The 20,645-nt window shown below is 45.1% G+C and overlaps 1 protein-coding gene across 1 annotated transcript in view; it reads left to right on the top strand.

Annotated features, from left to right (window-relative positions):
• Nucleotides 1–20,645, top strand: part of Sash1 (SAM and SH3 domain containing 1) — a 170,076-nt gene that overhangs the window by 95,878 nt on the left and 53,553 nt on the right. Inside the window, exons 5-8 of the mRNA XM_059272762.1 lie at nt 6,738–6,778; nt 9,751–9,837; nt 12,228–12,340; nt 18,196–18,297. Coding sequence (XP_059128745.1) covers nt 6,738–6,778; nt 9,751–9,837; nt 12,228–12,340; nt 18,196–18,297 — 343 coding nt within the window. The remainder of the gene's footprint in view (nt 1–6,737; nt 6,779–9,750; nt 9,838–12,227; nt 12,341–18,195; nt 18,298–20,645) is intronic.

Below are 20,645 nucleotides of genomic sequence, written 5' to 3' on the forward strand. Positions count from 1 at the left end.
CACACACACACACACACACACACACACACACACACATGTATACATTGATGCCCTCAGAGGCCAGAAGAAGGTGTGGGTTCCCTTGGAGTTAGAGTTTCAGGTGGTTGTGAGCGGCTTGACGTGTTTGTTAGGGACTTACCTCTGGACCTATGAAGATCAGTAAGCAGTCCTACCCAGTGAACCATTTCTTGACAATAAGATATAAACAAATGGAAATATTATGCAACAAATAAACTAGATAAAGAACATTTGAGATGTGTTTACCATGGTCCAACACCAAGTGTCTTTTGTGTCGGGATTCTATTAATCAGTAGCTTTTATGAAATGAAGAAATAGCTATATCAAAATGCTGGCGAGAAGTTGACATGAAACAATTATTACAGAGCCAGTCGGTGACTGGAAATGTCTTAATCTAGCCTAGGGGAGGTGTGAGGGCATCGTGTGCTGAAGCCATGATGGTTGGTTCTGTAGAGCAGCCTGCGGGTTCCAGTCTGCCTGTGGCGCTGATGAATATTTATGTAGGTATTGTGTACAAGATCTTCCCAGGTACCAGGCACCATGTAAGGTGTTTCCAATCATCTAGTCATACACTGTCCCAACAGCCTAGTAAGGTATGGACCATTTCCATTATCACTGCTTCTTCATCCAGCAGCATCAAGGCATAAATATGAGGCGCCTTCTGTCTCTTTGCAAATCTGCCTGACTTCATCGTGTGTGACTCTTACCCTGGGCTGGGCTGTTACCTTGGATATCACACTATGCACACCTGCCTTAATCATTTGTGGAGGTGACCTTGTCAAGCTGGAAAGTACAGGCCAAAGTTGAGCATGGTGGCAATTGCCCCCAGCCCCAGCCATCAGGAAAGCTGAGGCCTGAAGATTGCTGGGAGTTTGAGACCAGCCTAGGCTACATCGTAAGTTTTAAGGTTAACGTGGGCTCCCCTGTGGGATGTTGCCTTGGACAGAGCAAAACAAAAAGCCAACAAGCCACGCTAAGGACAACAAGAAGAAATTACAAGCTGAGAGAAGACCCCGAGATGAAAGGAAAAAGGCCTGGATGAGAGAATGTTTTGACGGGGTTGATAAAATGTGACGTGTGTTGCTGTTTGCGCTCGGTATTTACGGAGTTGTAAGACTGGATGAGAATTACTGTCAGGCAAAGTGGGTGGGATTGTATATGAAGCCTAGGAAGGATCAGGTTTGGACTAAAGCAAGAGAGTTATATGTAGGACTCAGCACTAGGGGGTGCTGACCTTTGTCTTTTACACACCCTGAGAGTGAGCCCTTCCTTATGGCTCAGACCCTGCCCACCTCACTTCAGTCCTGACCCCGAAGCTGGGGATGGGGAACATCTTGAGTCTTTATGGCAGGTGGTAGGTAGATGGTAGTAACTGAATGTTATCCCATATTTATTTCTACTAAGTAGAGAGAAGATGTTCATGAGATGAAAAATATATTTGGTATCTTAGGACAATATTCATCAGGCTGGGGATCTGACTCAGATTGTTTTCCTCGCATGAAGTAGGGCGGGTGGCACAGTCCTATCTACCAGCGCTTGGGAGAGGGAGGCAGAAAAATGAGAAATTCAAGGTTAATCTTCAGCTACATATCAAGTTAGAAGTCAGCCATGAAGTCCTGTCTCAGAAAAACTCCATATAGAAGTAGACACAAAGTTCCACCCTAGCCAAAATGCTATTTGTAATGGATAACTACTGGGAGAGAGGAAGAAAAAAAATCCATTTTTTTCCCCAACAGATTGGTATTGGGTAGGTATATCAAGCACTATATCAAGCACACTCCAATGCAAGCCTCATGCTCAGGAGGATTTGTGGGAGGGGAAAGAATATGACAAAATATTGTATAAATTCTCAAAGGATGAATAAAAACATTTAAAACCCTCGTATATATCTAATACATATACATTACCAAGCACAATATAAATTATACTTACATAGCTCATGAAAAAGGAAATTGATTTCTGTAAGATTTGTAAGCTGTTTTTGAGTCAGAGTCGAGTTTGTAGCCCAGGCTAACCTAGAACTCACAGCAGTAATACTGCCTCGGCCTCTCCAGCGCTGGGATTGCAGCCATGAGCTGTCACACCTAGCAAAGGCTCCCAACCTTCCCATCTTATAGCACAGTCATGCCCTTTTTCTACTTCCAGAGAAGGTGGCTAGCTTTGGGGACTCTAGGGCAGCCTGGGGTAACGCTGGGTAATAGCAGACACAGCGAGAGCCCTGATTCAAAATCTAGCATGGGGAAAACTAGCGCCGAAGTTTTATATCCTGAGATTTAAGATTATGGAGCCATAAAATCCCTGTAAGTCCCGGCTTTTAGTAATGTATAACATATGTTACTGCTTATAAATTAGGTTATAACTGCGTTTGTGTGTGTGCGCGCGCATGTGTGTTTGTTTGTTTAGTTACAGTGAAGACTCTGGGACACCCATGGGAACCCTGACATGGTGTATATAGTTCAGGACTTCCTTTGGGCGTAGGTATTTAGTTTGCTTTGCTGGTCTCGGCCTGTGAAAAGGAGCTAGAGTTGTGCTTACCTGGGTGCACCTTAGAATATTTGAACGGCTACAAGAAGGAATGAGTCGGAGTCACATTATTTATCTCCTTCCTTCCGTCAGCAGACCGGAAGGTGTTGCAGCCAGCTCCTCGAGTGTTCTCATGTATCCCTAGACTTCATTCAGATCTGGGCTGGGAAACATAACATCACAAGTTCTTGTGAATAGTGGTCTGTTCGTTATGACCTCTTGAGTCTTTGGGGTGTAATACTTTTAGAGTGCAACGGAGTGCTAAGTGTTGCTTCCTGGTCCCCGTTCCTTCTGCTCCTTTATCAGTGAAACTGATGTTGCTCACGGGCCCACAAACCACCTTCTAGGACTGACGCTGTCAGGGGCACTGTGTGAGGTCAGGAGGAGGTTGTGACTGGAGGTGCAGCCTCTTTGGAGCTGACTTCCAAGAGTTCATTTCTTCCACCACAGGACCAGTAAATGACTCTTCTGCCTGCTTTCATCCAGACTTGGACATGGTTACATGGCTAATTTCAGGTCCTGCAGGATGGATGTTAGAATTGGTCTCAAGGCGAGGGAAAAAAAAAAACGTGGCATTTTGCATTCCTCCTCTGCCAGGCTCTGCAGGTCGAATTTACTCTGTCCAGATTCACAGTGTCACTTTTCTCTTTTGAGAGGTGGGGTGATGATCTGAGGAGCCTCACACTTAGCAGACACTGGCTTTGACCAGTCTGAGTGTTGTAAACTTGTGAAAATTTAAAAACGAAGTTCCACACTCTGTATCACAATTGAACAAAGAATCTACAGTGCCATCTTCTGGTGATCTGGGGGAAATGCAAGAAACGTGGGTGCTGTGAAATGTGAGGGTAAAATACCCAACACGTGATAATTTGAAGAGAGTGAATGAAAATAACAAAAGGAGCTAAGTCTGTGTTTGGGAAGGAACCTATGATTACATAGGTTTATAATGTCTAGGTGGCAGTGAGAAGGTGCCGTTTCCCGAAATGGCGAGTTTGGAAGCATTTTTATAGCACCAAACATTTCCATTTGCCTGGAAGTATGAAAAGATGGCTTTGGGATGGAAAGGAACCTTTACGTTTACCTTTTACATTACCTTTACATTTCTCAAAGATAGGATTGAAATGGTTTATCTTCATTCTATCCAGAGAGGGCAAGACATACATTCAAAAGATAACAGGGCCACAACAGGCCACCCGGTGTGATCCCTGGTGACTGCCAAGTAAGTGGCCATGGAGCAATAGACTTGTGGGGACTATAGCTTCCTATAAAATTGGAATATAAATCAAATGATTAGTTAAAAGTCATTTAATCCATTCAGATTTATCACTCTCAGTCATCAGAGGACTTAACTATTTCTGCAGACCATTTTCTTGAGAAGACATTTCTTTAGATGTAAAGAACTGTTACAAAGCTCTGACCACGTTGGTAGCTGGTTTTATCCAGCGCTGGAGATATTTCATACACTTGGTTCTTAGCAATGGGTCCATACCTTCCTAGTGCTTTCAGTAAGTGTGAAAATGGACACTGTGCTGTCCCCTCCACTTTTAGTGGGCACTTAGAACTGGTGGGTGAAGGACAGTTGAAGCACGTGGGTGGGCATATGCTACAATGACTTTGAGTTAAAAATGCAACACAGGAAGATTTGTCTTATTCAAGAACAGCTCAAAGATGACCTCTCGTGAAAGATTCCCTGCCTTCCTCTCCAGCCAGCTAGCCCAGGGCTCACTCTTGACAGTGTTTGCTGGTCTCACAATTCACCTGTGGCCATGAGCATAGAGTACCCTGCTCCTCCACCCCCTCCTGCTGTGACAGTCAACTTTTCATCATTGTGACAAAGACCAGAGAGCAGACAACTTAGAGAGGATCTGCCTGGGCTCCTGGTTTTGCTTGCTTTGGACCTGAGGCCAGGTAGGAGGATATCATGGTCTAGAGAGCAGGTGGTATGCAGTGTACAGTGTTCACTACCGTGTCTGGTAAGTGGAGAAAAATGCCTGGCGCATCAAGACTTTCTCCTTCCCTTTTTATAGCCTGTCTAGGCTTCAGCCTATTTGATGATGCCATCCGTATTCAGCTGGGTGAGCCTTTCTCCCTTAGTTAATTATCTAAGGGGACTTTCGCAGATGTATCTAGAACGGCTTTAGTGATCTCCCTGGACCCCCGAAGTACAATCCAGGCCAACCACACCCCCCTCCTGTCTTTGTGTGCCTCCTCCTTTGCTTGTTTGAGACAGGATCTTATGTGTTCCACACTGGCCTTGAACTCTCTGTGCAGCAGAGACCTTCACCTCCCCAGTGCTAACATTACAAAAGAACACCGACTGTCTTGGGCATTCTACAGTGATGGGGTCAAACCCAGGGCTTTGTGCACTCGACAGGCACTCTACCAGCTGAGCTATGGCTCTGTCCCTGTACGCATTCTTGTTCATATCCACCCTCCTCCCTAACAATAGGTTCATTTCTTCCTACCGTATGACCTCGTCCCTTACATGTAATATTGCAAGATCTAGATCGGCTGAAGGTGTATAACACTTAAAATGGCTGCCACTTGAAAGCCTTTCAAGTAGACATGAGTCGAAGCTCTTTTACTTTTGCCGTGGGTAGGAGGACAAAAAATAGTAAATTCTGGATTTTTGGGGGGTGGCGAGGCGGGGGAGTGTAGTTTGGTGATCAGGTCTGTTTCCTCTCTGTGGGTGTGTGTGGGTGTGTTTGTATGTGCGCACACATACCTACAATGTGGTAGAAAGGAAGATGAGTCATATTTCAGCTCTTGACCTCTGCAGTGGTTTCTCCTGCATCTGTTTTTAGTACCTTTCCTAGTTTATCATGGAGCTCTTTCAGGGCTTCATGCCAGTCAGAAGGAGTTCTCTCCTCTCAGATGTGGAACATTATGTCGCTTGCGGGGTCTGGGTACCCATCCGATGCCAGTCAGCATCAATGCCTGTGCATCTGCATAGTGGCTCAATCCTCGGGGGCCCTGTGCCCTCTTCTGCACCTAAAGTTCTTGAGGTCCCTTTACCTGCAAGGTCTCTGTCAGGTGTTTGGAGGTCCTTCACTTGCCCCCTGATGGTTTTCAGTGTTTTCTCTCAATACCTTACCTCACAGCTGGTTTTTCTAAGCATCCAGGTAGTAGCTACAGCGTTTAGCCAGGCATCTTTTTATCTTCCTTTCTGGTAGTGAACTTAGCGAGATGATTTGGGTGTGAATTCTCTAAGTACCCAACTTCTGTTCTGATACAGGCTCTTCCTGGTTTTCCTTTTGCCATGCCTGTGCCTGAGGACACCAACTCTGTCCTCTAGAGTTTGTACCCAGAAAATGAGGATTTGATCTCATCTCGACTCGTCTCTCCACCCCCTTGGATGTTAATATCCTTTGCTTTCCCTGCCTTGGTGCTTGAAGTTGGTGCTGACTGAGTGCTGCTGTCTAGAGGACCAGCTCACTCGCTGGTTTTAGCCTGTGGGTCACCTCCCGTGTTCCTTGGGCTCACGAGGCTCAGCTGTCACTCGCTGACAGACGAGATGTGACGCAGACACATTAACTGTGATTAACTTGGATCCATCTTTAGAAAAATTTGCCATGACTTAAACATGTGAAGCCCTCATACAAGTAAGGATAACAGATTTCTGGCTTGATTTTGAACCTCATAAGATCTGGAAAGACCAACTATCAACCTTGCCAGTTGCTATCACCAACTGCAGGAGCTCCATACTGGCTACCCCTCCACTTGGGCGTCTGGTCTCCTTTTGACTGCCTTTGCCACCTCCGCAGCTTACCCTGGTCTTTTCTCCAGCCGCCGATGCAACTCACTTGCTGGCCCAAGCAGCCTTTGTGCTGTGGAGTTGATAGGTTCCTTCTCAACTTTTTCTTTTCCACTTACCCTACAGACTTCGCGGTGGCAGGAACTTAGCTAGTGATTACTTCACAGACGTGCAAGATCCTTCAGCAGCCTTTAGTGAAAGCCCACATTCTTTTTAAAATATAGATCCTGTCCTAGACTGGTTCATTAATCAATATCGACAAATGGTACCCATTTTCCAAGAACTCAGCAGACAGGTACAAGAAGACCCACTCTAGAAATTCCCCAGGCTCCAATAAATACTGTTGGTCCGGAATCCAGCTGGTTAGGAAGATTGTCAGTGAAAATTCCATAAAACCAAGGCCCTCTGGCAATATGTATATACATTTTGTTTTCTTTTCTAGGTACCCTCTTCATAAATCAAACTCGGAAGACGGCTGTGTAGGTTAGTACCACTTCCTTTGATTTAAATATTTAATTGATTATTTTCTTTTCATAATTTATAGAAGATATACAGACATGCAAAGCTACAGACCTCACACACACAAAAATCTGTCCATTCAGAAACGAGCACTGTAAAGATTGTGTCTGTGTGTGTTTGTGTGTGTCTCTGTGTGTGCACAAATGCGTGTAGGTTGAGGTCCACATTGGGTATTCCTCAGTCACTCTCCACCTTACATTTTGAGCAGTCTCTCATTGAATTCGGAACTCCACCTGTTCCGCTAGACAGCGGGCCAGCAAACTCTGGGGAAACCTGCCCGTCTGCCTCCCTGGCGTTAGGGTTGTAGACACATACCACGGTGCCCTGCTTTTTATTGTGGGTGCTGGGATCCAGCTCAGCTGCACATGCTTTAGACCAAGCACTTTACTGGCTGAGCCGTCTCTAGCCCTGGTATTCGATGTGCGATTTTCTTCTCTTTTGTCCCGTTAGGAATTGTTCTTTTGAAAATACAGGTGGCATCACAGTCTACATACTGTTTTACAGGTCTTCAAAATGGGACAGTTTATGAGTATTTCCATTTGATAAATATTCTTAACAGTAAGAGGCTTACTTCTGCATCATATTGACTGTGCCATAAGCTCATTGACCAAGCCTCTTTGCTGGATCTTTATGGCTGATAATTTTCTCTGTCATAAACAGATGACACTATCAGAAAATTCCTTAAGTTTGTGTCGCTGATGATGCCCTCAGATAAACTCTTCAATTTTGGAATGTTTAGAATGTTTAGTAAATAACGTGCATTCAAGGCATTATGTATTTTATATATCCTTGATTACAATAAGATCTATTTTGATATAGCAAAGGGTGGGTGGGTAATAGGCTCTCCAACCCGGCTTCCAGGATTTGAATCATGAATGCCACCCCAGCTATTGTAACCTTGGGAAGACACCTGCCTCTCCAGGCCTTGTTTTATCTCACCTCCTGCATGGAATGAAAGCAGACCCTATGAGTAGCAGTGGGCATGGTAGGATGTAAGTGTAAGCTCAGCACATGGTAGGAAGATAGAGAGTTCAAAGCCAGCCTGAGATACATGGTAAGACCCTGGTACTATTAAAAAAGGAGGAGGAGCCTGAGCAAGTTAAATGAGCTAGGCTGTTAAATAGCAAAGTGCTTGGATAAGTGATGAAGAGATATTAGCTATCTTTATTATCTCCATTACATACACGGAATGTGAGAAGGAAAGGCATACAGCTTATAGGCAGAGAAATGCATTATGGTCTCAAACTCCGCCTTAAGAAGCCAAGTGATTGATACTCAGTCTGCTTTCACCCTTCATGACTGATGTCTGCTTTTACGGGTTCACTCACAGGCAGCAGACCCTATGAAACTAGCCTTGAGGACCTAGGAAATGGAAGGCAGAAGGGCTTGGGTTTCATCCCCAGGCCTCCAGGGCTGTCGGCATTTAAATGAGGACATCCTGTTTTGACAAATGACACCCTTGCTAGCTTGGGAGCACCAGAGATGGAGTTCCCACATGGCTACTCCATGCATCATTGCTTGGCACCGCCAGTCTAGACTGTGGAAGCCGCCGCTTTGCTGGGCCTTGTTTCCAGTGGCCACAGGGCAACCAGACAGCCACCAAATGGAGACAGGGCTGCTGCTCTCGGTGTGCCACATCAGCACAGTGGCAGCCATTGATGCTACTGCCTGTTCTTTTTAAAGAGTCAAGAACTGCCTTCCCATTCACTGACTGTCCTCCCTTATGTCCGTCTTTTACAATTTTTGAATTGCATGTGCGCGCGCGCGCGTATGCACAGGATATAGACAGCCTTGGCTTCCTCAGGAGTCATCCACCTTGTTGTTTGAGACAAGAGTCTCTCATCGGCCCCAAACACACCTAATCACTAGGATGGCTGGCCCACAAGCCTCAAGGACCTGCCTGTCTCTTCCTGCCCGGTGCTGGGGTTATAAGTACGTGCCGCCATGCCTAGCTTCGCTATCGTGGGTCCTGGGAGGTTATGCTTGGCTTCTCACGCTTGTGAAACCATCTCTTCACTGACTGAGCTACATCTCCCAGCCTGTTTACGTTTAAAAAGGTTATTTTGTGTTACCAGTTACTAGAACCCTAAGATTTTTTTTTTTTAATGTCTATTAATGGCAAATTTGGTTTCACTGGTGAATCATCCAATCCTAGTCTGAGATGGGTGGGAAGTTAAAAGGAGACTGAGATAGATATCACAGCAGGACCGACCTCTGGTTTTTTTTGTTTTTGTTTTTGTTTTTGTTTTTTTGTCTTTGTGACCTTGTTAATCTGTAGGTTGGCCCCCAAGAAGCCTAAACATTAGAGAGACGGTGATCATGCCTCACCTGTGCTACAGACCCATGTCACCAAACACCACAGTGAACCAGGCTAGCCGGTCTGTGCACACCAGGGCATAGCAGCCTTCGTGTTTCCTTCCTTACATTGGGAATGAGAGAAATAAGGCAAGGGCGGGTGCACAGCGGGAACAGAACAAAACGAACCTCTGCAAGCCCTCTGTTTGTGGTAACGTGGAAATAATTGTGGCTGCAGCCGAAGGGAGAGAATGCACCACGGGGCGAGGCAGAATGAGGCGTACTGGCTGAACAGACATCCGAGGGAAGACCAGAGCACGTGCTCGGCCTGCTCTTTTGATGTGCCCCGTATTTCTTTTCTTAACCCCATTGGGCCTTCCCCCCCCCCCGTAGCAAATTTGCATTTCTTTTAAACAACTTTATAGCTATTTCACAGTCTTTCACAAACTGAAAAACTGTCTTTTTGTGGAATCAGAGTATTCGTTCAAGCTTTGGCATTGTGAGAAAGAGACTGCTTTTGTTATCAGTGAATTTATTGCATGTGCTTCTCTCTCTCTCTCTCTCTCTCTCTCTCTCTCTCTCTCTCTCTTTCTCTCTCTCTCTCTCTCTTTCTCTTTCCTTCCTTTGTTTCTTTCTTAAAGGAAAAGGAGATTGGAAGAAGAAAAATAAGTACTTCTGGCAGAATTTTCGAAAGAACCAGAAAGGCATCATGAGACAGACTTCAAAAGGTACGGCGAAGCGGCCCCGGACAGTGGGTCCTTGTGGCTTCATAATACCCAGAAGTCCCGACCCCCGATTTAAATGGACTCTACAGTTTAGGAATAGCTCATGGCGTGCGCCTGCAGAAGAGTCAACTTTTCCGACATTCCTTCCATGACTTCAAGATGTTGACCCCATGGGTTTCTTGAACTGGGAGAGAACAAAATTGGAGGAGCTGGTGGTCCCCTCTGACAGCAGGGACCAAGTCCGCAGGCTCCCCCTCACACCAGCCTCCCTGCTGGTCTCTTAAGCTCGCCAAGCACTGAGCTCAAAAGGTCAAGGGAATCTTCGAGTCTGTTAGTTTTGGACCCTCTGGTGCATACCCTCACTCGGGGCCTTCCCAGTCTTCTCAACTTTTTGCTCTGTGGCAAGGGACAGTTATGGGGTTGTTGCCCCTGGAAACCCTGTCTGGATCTGACATCATGAGAATTTACCCGGCTGCTCTGGGAAGGGAGCTCTGCCCTTTCTCCAGGCCCTGCCTTTGTTTTTGTTTAGATAGCAAATAAATATGTCATTCCCTGGAGGCCGGGTTATGTAATTTACGTTTCCCCCAGTATTCACAGAGGAAACCAGGACACATCTACTTCCACATTCCTGCCTGCCTGAACGGGGTTATCAGTAAATGAATGTGTTTCACTGTCTACCACTGATACTCCCACCTAGACACAAGAAACTTGGCCCTGGGCGTTAGCTGCCTCAGCTGCACACCTGATTTTCCCAACAGCTCTCACGTGACGACTTTTCTTAGGTGTCCCGCTTTTAAGGGAGTAGTTCCTCAATCCTCCCAGCTTTCCCTTTTGGTAGAGATCGGGAACCATCTGCCTCACTTAGAAAGCTGCGAAGAGAGAAGACAGGGCCAGGAGAGAGGGCTCAGTGGTTGAGAACACTTGCTGCTCTTCCAAAGGACCGGAGTTGGGCTCCCAGGAGCTCATGTCAGGCAGTTCACGTTGTACGCAACTTCAGCTCCAGGGATCTTTGCTGGTTTCCATGAGCACCCACATGTGGCATTCACTTATACAGAAACATACATATAGACCTGAATAAAAATAAGTCTTAGAGTCCGGAGAGGGAGAGAGGGAGAGAGGAAGAGGAAGAGGAAGAGGAGAGAGAGTAGCTGGTAGTTCACCTGTTCACATGGCTTTGTGAAACACCCAACCAGCTCTGTAACATTCAACACAGTTAGTAAAATGAATCAAACCAGCAGGCTTCTTTCCACGTACAGCACACCCTTCAGTTTCTCCATGAGTGTCAGCAGGGACTTCAGGGTTACCTCTGAACCGATGGGTTACAATGAGATACAGAAGCATGGGGAGCACAAATCCCAAGCTAGGTTCCTCTACTGTGGTGTCCCATGAGCCTTTAGATAGCCTCCTTAGTCCTGTCCCTGCTCACCAAGGCGATATTAAGCCCTGGCTGAGGTCCTGATGATACCAGAAGCCACCATAGTATGGCAGAGGAAGACGGGCAGAGGAAAGAGAGCAGGGCCGACATGTGGCTTCCTCCTGCTGTGTGTGTTAGCCTGCCGTCACTGAGTCCTTTCCCATATGCTGACCATCGATACAACTGGCTAGCGGAGCTCAAATAAGAGGGAAGGCATGGTTTGCTTTGTGGGAAGAGACTTTAGAAGGAGCCGATGGGGGAAGTCATTTCCTGTGTAGTTCTGGTGGCCTTCAGCTCCTAAGTTAGAGGGTGGCTGCCTCTCACACTCCGCAGACCCATGTGACTGCAGTACTTCCAGATATAAATAGCTGTCGTACCGGTCTTCCATGAGGTTGACATGCTTAGCATGTGGCTTTATTTATGTGTCGATCCTGTGGGGATAACTCAGTAACTCAGAGGTATGCCAGATAACTCAGCAGGGAAAGAGTTGAATCGGGCTCAGCAGGCTTGGTTCTGTGGCTTGACCTCCTGTCACGTAGAGGGTGCTCTCACACAAATGTATGTTCTCCTCATCCATATTGCACATGGTAAAATACAGGGAATGCCCAACCCAAAGAAGCCTTGGAAGGCTTGTCTGATCAAGTTGGGTGTTTAAATACGATTCCTGGCTCACCTGTAGCAAGAAATGCCTTGTGGACTTCATACCATGTCTAGAAAGCCTTTCTCAAGTTCTGGTCATTTTGAAGGACTTGCTTCTGTGGTAACTCATACATGTTCCTAGAACACACTTCCCGAAGAGATGAGCTTTGGGCTTCCGGAGATGCAGCTTGATTTTGCATCCCTCTACTCCCTCCATAGCATGCAAGGTAGACAGTGCACCTGAGAAAAGTCCCTCCCTCACCCGAGATGAGGGGCCTCCAGGCTCGAGGCCCGCTTCTTCTTCATCTCTCATTTGCACGTATCTGTCTTTAATCCCCAGGGGAAGACGTGGGCTATGTGGCAAGTGAGATAACGATGAGCGACGAGGAGCGCATTCAGCTCATGATGATGGTCAAAGAAAAAATGATCACCATTGAGGAAGCGCTTGCTAGGGTAAGAGTGTGGGCGTTTGGTTTACACCTGTGAGCACCAGCTGCAAAAAATGCTTGGGGGCCTCAGAGGTTATAGGAATCTTATAGCTACCGTGTGTGTGTGTGTGTGTGTGTGTGTGTGTGTGTGTGTGTGTGTGTGTGGTGTATGTGCGCGTGTGCCTCTGTATATATCTATTGTCAGGCATCAAAACCTCATGCATGTTTTGGGACTGTTCTACCAACAACTATATCCTCAACCCCCAAAAGAATATTTTGATGGTATTTTAGTGGTCATCAGGTATCTCCTTTATCAAATTAATCAAGTAAGATATTTATTGCCTTCTGTTTGCTTGATACAAGCTTTCCACCCTGTATAATAAAGCATCTGTATTGGTGACACATTACTTGGCAAAACTAGCTTAAGGAATGGTTTAATTTGGCTCACAATTCCAGGGTTCAGTCCATCATGCCAGCAGTGGGGAGGGGTGTGTGGTCATGGTGGTAGAAGCTTGAAGAGAATGGTCACATGTAGGTCTCAGCAGCCTCTCCCAAATGACTGACAGGGAGACTTAATATTAATTACAAATGCTTGGTTAATAGCTCAGGCTTGTTACTAGCTAACTCTCACATTTTAAATTAACCCATATTTCTTATCTACCCTCTGCCGCCTGTCGGTACCTTCTTTCAACATGTTCATCTTGCTTCTCTCTGCATCTCTTGAGACTCCTCAGACTCCACTCTCTTTCTTCCCAGCATTCTCTCTGCCCTGAAAATCCTGCCTAGCTATTGGCCAATCAGCATTTTATTAACAGTGAGAGCAACACATTTTTACAGTGTACAAAAGGGTTATTCCACAGCAGTCACATTGCATCCATAGTCAGGACTGAGACAGCAATGAATGTTTGTGCTGGTTAGCTCACTTTCTCCATTTCATTTTTTTCTGGGACCCAAGCCTGTGGAATAGTGGCACCCACATTTAAGCTTGCTTTTTGTATATTAGAGCACCCAGGGTCTCCTGCCTATGAGGTGGTCCCACAGTTAAGATGAGCCTTCCCACATTCTTCTTAAAATATTTTATTTTCATTTTTATTATTTATGCAAATGTGTCTCCGTGAGTATATGCCATGTGTATACATGATAGCCAGAAGATGGAGTTGCATCTCCTGGAGCTAGAGTTACATGTGGTTATAAGCCACCTGATGTGAGTGCTGGGAAATCAAACTCAGGCCCTCTGAGAGACCAACGAGTGTTCTTAACTATTGAGTAACCCCTCTAGGTCTCCTTCCGACATCATTAATGTATTTAAGATAATCACCACAGGCATGCCCAGGGGTCCATCTCCTGGATGGTTCTATATCCTGTAAATTGACAGTTAACACTGACCATTGCAGAAGAGAGAGAGGGAGGGAGGAAGAAAGGAAGGGACGAAGGAAGGGAAGGAGGGAGGGAGGGACGGAGAAAGGAAAGAGCAAGCCACGCGAGGGAGAGGAGTGAGACTAACTTTGGAAGGGAACTTGGAGGCCTGGGCAATTTTGCAACAACCACTGACTTTTCTTTATCGGTGGACTTGGAGGATTGCCATAGTGACCTTGGTCTTCAACATCCCCAACATCAAGTTCATGATAGTGGAGGAGCAGAGTGCCTTGGCTTACTGCAGAAAAGCATGTGGATGCTGGAGTAGGTGATGTAGCTGGTGATGGGTGACAACCTTGTCCGTGCCTCTCTCAGATAACCTTCACCTTCCTTCTTAGCCCAGGCCCTTGAGTGTCAAAATCCCCAAGCATTTTCTCTCTGGTTCGAACCCTTGTGTATGCCTCAGCATTGAGGAAAAGTCTACCAGAATTCCTAGACAGTGCACGTAAGAAGAGTCCACATATATGTAGTTTTCTTGTGGTGAGTGGGAGGTTTCCTTGCCTCCTCGTGAGTGGTGAGGCTGCACTGTGTTCAGATAGCAGTGTTCATCGTCTGAATGCAGAAGTCCGAGGCCATTTCACAGCACCCATGTTTGGCATGAGATGAGGTTTACTTGTTTTCTTGGAGCAAGAAAAACATTTAAAAGTGCCTCTGTATAGTCCAATATAGACAGTCAGAAAAGAAGGGAATACTCTTGAACTTGAAGAAGAAGTGGAGGGAAAAAAATGAGCTCCTAATTTTAGCAGCTAGCTGAAGTTAGAAGACAGCCTAAGGAGATGGTGGCCTAGCCACATGCAAGAGAATATGAGCCTGCAACCTGGCTGCTGCTGCCTTGGTGGCCTTTGCCTAGTCTCACTTGGTGGCCTTTGCCCAGTCTCAGGTGCAGCTCTAGAGATCACTGAGGCATCAATAATATTGTCCATTAAGCAGTCTAGAAATGCAGATGGCCCGGAGGAAAATGATGGCGACATTATCTACACTCTGCGCCATCTACGTGCAAGACTGGGTACCCTCTGACAGATGATGATAAGCAGAGATGGATGCTCGATTGCTCTTCTCAGTATCCTCCAGTTTTAATGCCTAAGTGGGATTTTTTTTTTCTCCAGAGACAAAACAAGAAAATTAGAGAATATAAAAAACTTTACAGAGGGGATTTGCTTCCTTTAAGCTGAGATCAGGGAAAGGACCTAATTTACTTGGGATCAGTGTATACAAGAATGGCAAAGGCAGACCTCCTAGAGAGACCATGATAAGAATAAAAAAAAGAAAAAAAGAATACCCAAATGCCTCATATTGCCACATGGTTTAACCTTGGTGGATGTGCCTTCTTCTGTCAATCAAAGACTCAGAGAGAGAACCTGGGGATTTGAATCCAAAGTCATAATTAAAAGGACAGCTCTGGAGAGAGGAGGTTGCCAACTTGCCATTTGGAGCTGGATGTTGTTAGGATGGGGAAAGTTTTGTCTGTGTTCAAGTCGGGATGTTTTGGTCCACCACAATTCCGTCGTATGAATTTAACCCTGTCATATGTATTCTCACTAAAGATTACCCAACTGTGACTCACATCCCTTAAAACCCCTTTAAAAAGTGTGTATTTGTTTCTGTGTGAGTATGTGTGTGGACTTAACATGCCATGGGGCACTTGTCCTGGTCAGAGAATGACCCCCAAGAATCAGTTCTCTTTCCATCACGTAGAAAGGGTCAAGCTCAGGCTTGGAGGTAAGCATCCTTAGTGCTGAGCCATCTCGCCAGCCTGCTAAGAACCCAGTTGTCTGAAGCAAATCAAGATAAGCATGAAAAAACCACAAACAAGGAACTAATATGTGAAGACTCTTGTGGGCAACTAAAGCATTTGAAGGCAGTGACGTTTACAAGACTCCTCTAAGTTCAGGATACTGTCCTTTTGAATGTGGGATGTAAATATAGCTTAACAGATGATTTCTATATTAGCTAACTGGTTCTGTCCAAGAAAATGGCATGCCAAACATTTTCTAATTTTGTGGTAGATACATACTTTGAGTGTTAATGAAGACAATCTTATTAGCTAAAAAAGTTTAAAGTTTATGGGATTTAAGTAATTGGCAGTTTCTGAATAACAAGATTGGCAAATACTAACTTTAACTGTTGGCAATTAAGTTCCGGGTATTTGAATCTTGCCCTCGTTCATGGTCTAGAAAGCCCCATGACATACCGGGAAGCTATGGATCATTCATTTATCTGGGTGATTTGTGCATGTGTGAGTGGACTATTGGGATAAAATAAGGACTAGATAGACTCACACATGAAGCCTTGGATAGGGAGTGGCCTGTTTATCTTATCATGAGGATATGATGGGTCTGTGTCATAGAAAACATACGTTCTTAGTTTTAAGGAAAGAAACAAAGACAAAGGAAGGAAGTGAAATGCTGTCGAAAAGTCACCAAATTTCACTTAGCAAAGCTGGGTAGAGGCTCTTCCAGAACACCATGTGTGAGATGGTCCAGGGGTGTTTACATAAAGAACAGGGGAGCTGCACTCAGTACTCAGAAACTTTAACTTTCTGGATGCTGCCTAACTGAAAGTGAGAGAGCCCATAACCATGGTGTTACAGTCTTACTTTCTTAAAAATATAATTCTTAAAACTGAAGCTGATACCCATGCCATCGGTTAATTACTAGGTTGCGTATTTACGCATCTGACAACATATGTCTGCTCCTAAGCTACATCTGTGTGAGTCAAAAATAAAGTCCTCAGGAGATCAAAGGCTTGTCAGCTTATAGTTGCCTTTTCGTTAAAGATAAAGCGTATTTAGTGACTCCTGGAGGTCAGGGTTAAGATGGAGTATAAAAATGGAGTAGATCCCGGGACCAAACTGACAGTCTCCCAGTAATCCCTTTCCACCTGACATTTCTTCCCAGCATGCAGCGAGACTGTAGCATTTCAGAAACCATGTATCCAGATGGAAGGGATCAGCCCGTATATTAGTATACTATAAATATGAGGGCAGTGTGTGTGTGTCCCTGATAATGTGTCAAAGATTAAAATGATTAGTGCACTCTTAGCTGACTCCTCGGGCCATATGCTTTCATGTGAGCTGTGCGTTTCCCTGAAGCCACAGGGTGGAAGTCACAGTGCTGTGTGTTGTAACTGTTGCATAGACGTGCGCTAAGGGCTTTGCTGCATCCATTTGCTTGTAGTAGCGAGCCTGTGAGATGGATTCAGCATCTTCCCCATGGTCCAAGAGGAGGGGATGAAGCAGAAGGGTTCAGTCACCCATCCCAGGCCACCAGTTACGGTATTTGGTGTCTATATCCAGGCCCTTACTCCCTAATCAGCTCTGCCTACCTCCTCCCACGTACATAGGTAAGAGAGACATTCCTAGTTTGCAATAACACCAGGAAGGTTGTGTTTTGGGCGACGACTTTGCCGCATCCCACAGCACTGGTGGTCGAGGACCATTGTAAGCGCTTGACCTCGGATTAGTTCTGTGTTTAACATACCTGTTTCATGGAACATAGTTTGATCAACTCCTAAATCGGATCTGAAGCCTAAATTACAGTGAGGTTTGACCACAGTGACGGCTTAGGTGTCTGAAGTAGCTGATTGCAGATCCTTTGTGCCGTATGCAAACCTCCCTGGCCGGCCTCGCACACAGCATTCTGAAAGAGCCTCTGTTTGGTTTTGCTGTATTTGCTCCCTTTTCTAGAATATTTCCTTTCCTTTCTGTGTTTGATTTGTTTTCCCTTCAAACCCAAACACTGGGTTTCTAAGCCTACACATTCAGCAGCTCTGAAAGTTTTATTGTCTTTGTTATTCTCTCCCCCTGTCCAGGGTCCCTAGTAAACCAATTCATTTTTGCTAGGTGACAAGATTGGCAGATAGAATGCCCCAGCCTTGAATGAGAAAAGCAAGGCCTCCTGGTACCTCTACATCGCTATGCTGGGAAGACAGTCGCACCTCTCCACACCCAGCTTATGTGATGCTGGGGATTGAACCCCAGGACCCATTGATGCTAGGCAAATGCTCTACTATTTGAGCTATATCCCCAGCCCTGTCCTAGCATTTCGAAAAGTTGGTTTCAGGCGCTCCCCCTCTGTCATTCAGATGTCTCTGGCCTCCTCCACTGTGCTCTGAGAGGAAGGCCATGCTTTTGGATTTATACACTGTAGAAAGTTCCTGGTTTCAATCTTGATTGTACCCAGGAAAGATGAGTTTTGGTGTTGGTGTGTGTGTGTGTGTGTGTGTGTGTGTGTGTGTGGTGTAAATCAAAGTTCCTTTTGGAAGAACATACAAAGAGTCTGTTGTGTCTGCTGGTCTGATTTAGAACCTGCAGGCAGGGTTTCATACCCTCTTGTGATTCTAGAAGGCTTAGCTTTGGCTGGCCCTGGGTCACCTAGTCACCATCAACCTGGAGAAGTTCTGCTGTGTAGTGGGCAGGACACGGCCTTTATTTCCACTTCAGTCTTTCATTTGTTCTTGCTGCAGCTGAAGGAGTACGAGGCCCAGCACCGACAGTCAGCTGCCTTGGACCCTGCAGACTGGCCCGATGGCTCCTATCCGACTCTGGATGGCTCATCCACCTGCAATGTGAGTCCATGTCCCTGGGCATCTTGACTGCCCGCGCCAATCAGGGTCAGGCTGAGCTGGTTCAACCTTTGTATTTCTTTCTGAGGTCTCTTTCCATAGACTTCTTTACCTGGTAGTGTCTCAGCTAAGTCAGAATCCTACTGTTCAGGTTGACTTCCTTGGATTTTGTTTTTAAATCATTTTAATATGCATAGCAAACAATGCTAGCCCATTAACCATCTTTTAGTGTTCAATTCGGCTTCAGTAAGTGTGTTTACATTGTGGACCATGATCCACTTCTAGAGGCTTCATATCTTCCCACACAGACATTTCGTCTATTAAGCAATCGTTTCCACTCCCAGACCCTGGCAACCACCGTTGTATTTTGTGGCTCTTAAAAGTGGAATTGTCCCATGTTTGTGTTGGTCCGTCCTGTGTCTCTTTGATCTCAGCACCACAGACACATGGTATTCTACCTGTTCATCTGTCGATAGACAGTTGGGTCGTCTCCGCCCTTCAGCTATTGTGAACAACGTTGATGGATAAAAACATTAGTCTACCCCATCTGCTTTCAGTTCTACGGAGTTAAATATGTGGTTAAAATTCTGAACAACTAATAGCTCTGTCTTTAACTTCCGACAACTCCAGTGTGTTTTCCACAGTCACTGAGCCACGTTTCACTACTGCCTGACATGTATGGGGTGCCAAATTTCCTTTCTCACCAACACTTTTTTCTAGTTTCTTTATAATGGCTGTGAAACGTGATTCATTCGTGTTTCTGGTTTGCATTTCCCTAATAATTATCCGTGTTGAACATCGTTTCATGTGCTTGGTGGCCAGCTGTATGTCCTTGGGGGAAATGTTTATTCAAGCCTTTGCACTCATGACCTTTTGCTGTTGTTGTTTATTTGTTTTGTTGTTTTTTTAAAAAACAACAATAACAAAAACCCCTCTGCTATTATTGGGTCTCGGGCATTTTTTAAAAAATATATCGTAAGTATTAATGCCATATCAGATATGTGGTTTTTAAGTGTTTTCTCCCATCCCATGGGTTGCTTTTATACAATGTTGATGGTATTTTGATACTGGTGTTAATTTTGAAATTTGGTTATAACCTTTTCTCTATTGCTCATAGTTTGGGTGTCATATCTGTGCAGTCATTGCAAAAGCAATGTGGAGGTGGTGATGATGATGCCCCCTGTTTTTTCTGTTGGCGGTTTTATAGCTTTTGGTGCCTAAGTTTTTAACCCACATTCAATTAAAAACTCTTCTGCTTGTGGAAATCCAGTTTTCCAAGAACTCTATCATTAAGTGGTGTTGACATCCTTTTTGAAAATTAAGTAACCATCTCTGTGTGGGCTACCTCATGTATGATCTGTTCTTTTACTAGGATCTTGCTGTTTTAATTACTGTGGCTTTGCACTAAATTTTGAAGTTGTAAAATGGGATTCTTCCAATTTGATTTACCCCTTTGAGGCTATTTACTTTTATTTTTTAAATTATGTGTGAGTATATCAACATGTGCAGTGCCCATGGAGGCCGGATGAGGGCGCTAGATCCCTGGAGCTGGAGTTACAGGCAGTTGTGACTGTAACTGTGACCTGATGTGGCACTGGGAATGGATTTTGGTTCATTTGCAAAAGCTGAAAGTGCTCTTAAGCCTCAAGTCATCTTTCTAGCCCCTTTATTTACTTTTTAAACATTGTTTTAATGATTTGCGATCCCTTGAGATTCCGAATGAATTTTAGGGTGGGTTTTTCTGTTTCTACAAAAGTTGCCATTGAGATTCTCGTGGAAATGCCACCAAATCTGTGGGTACACTTATGTAGTGCTGTCAGCTGAAGGACACAGAGTTTTCTAATTCATGAACATGGAACATTGTCCGTTCATTTAGTTTCCTTGAGGAGTATTTTTCAGTTTTCAGTGTGTAAACCTTGCATTTTTGATTATGTCTGTTCCTGGGTTTTGAATATTTTTAATGCTTTTGTGAATGGAATCGTTTTCCTGATTCCCTCAGCCGACTGTTCAGTACTTTGTGTCCGAGTGCAGTTTCACCTCATTGCCTCGGCCTTGTCCTCCAGCTTTGCTGCTTCCGTCTGTTTTCTCTGATAGTGTGTGCATGTCCACGCTGGTGTGTGATATGAGGGCTCCTTTCCCACTGGAGTGTCTTTTATTATTGAGACTGTCCTAATATGACCCAAATGGTTCGTTTTAAACTAAGGGTTTCACTACAGTTACAGGAATTATAGTCTAGAGTTTTACTGCACAGGGCCATCTTCAAACAATATGGAGCAGGAATGGAGGGAGTTCCCTGGTGTCATATCTTACAGAATTGTTTTGTTTGCTAGGTCACCTGCTAACTTTAGGAG

This window comes from Peromyscus eremicus, chromosome 8b, assembly GCF_949786415.1.
Source record: "Peromyscus eremicus chromosome 8b, PerEre_H2_v1, whole genome shotgun sequence".
NCBI lineage: Eukaryota > Metazoa > Chordata > Mammalia > Rodentia > Cricetidae > Peromyscus > Peromyscus eremicus.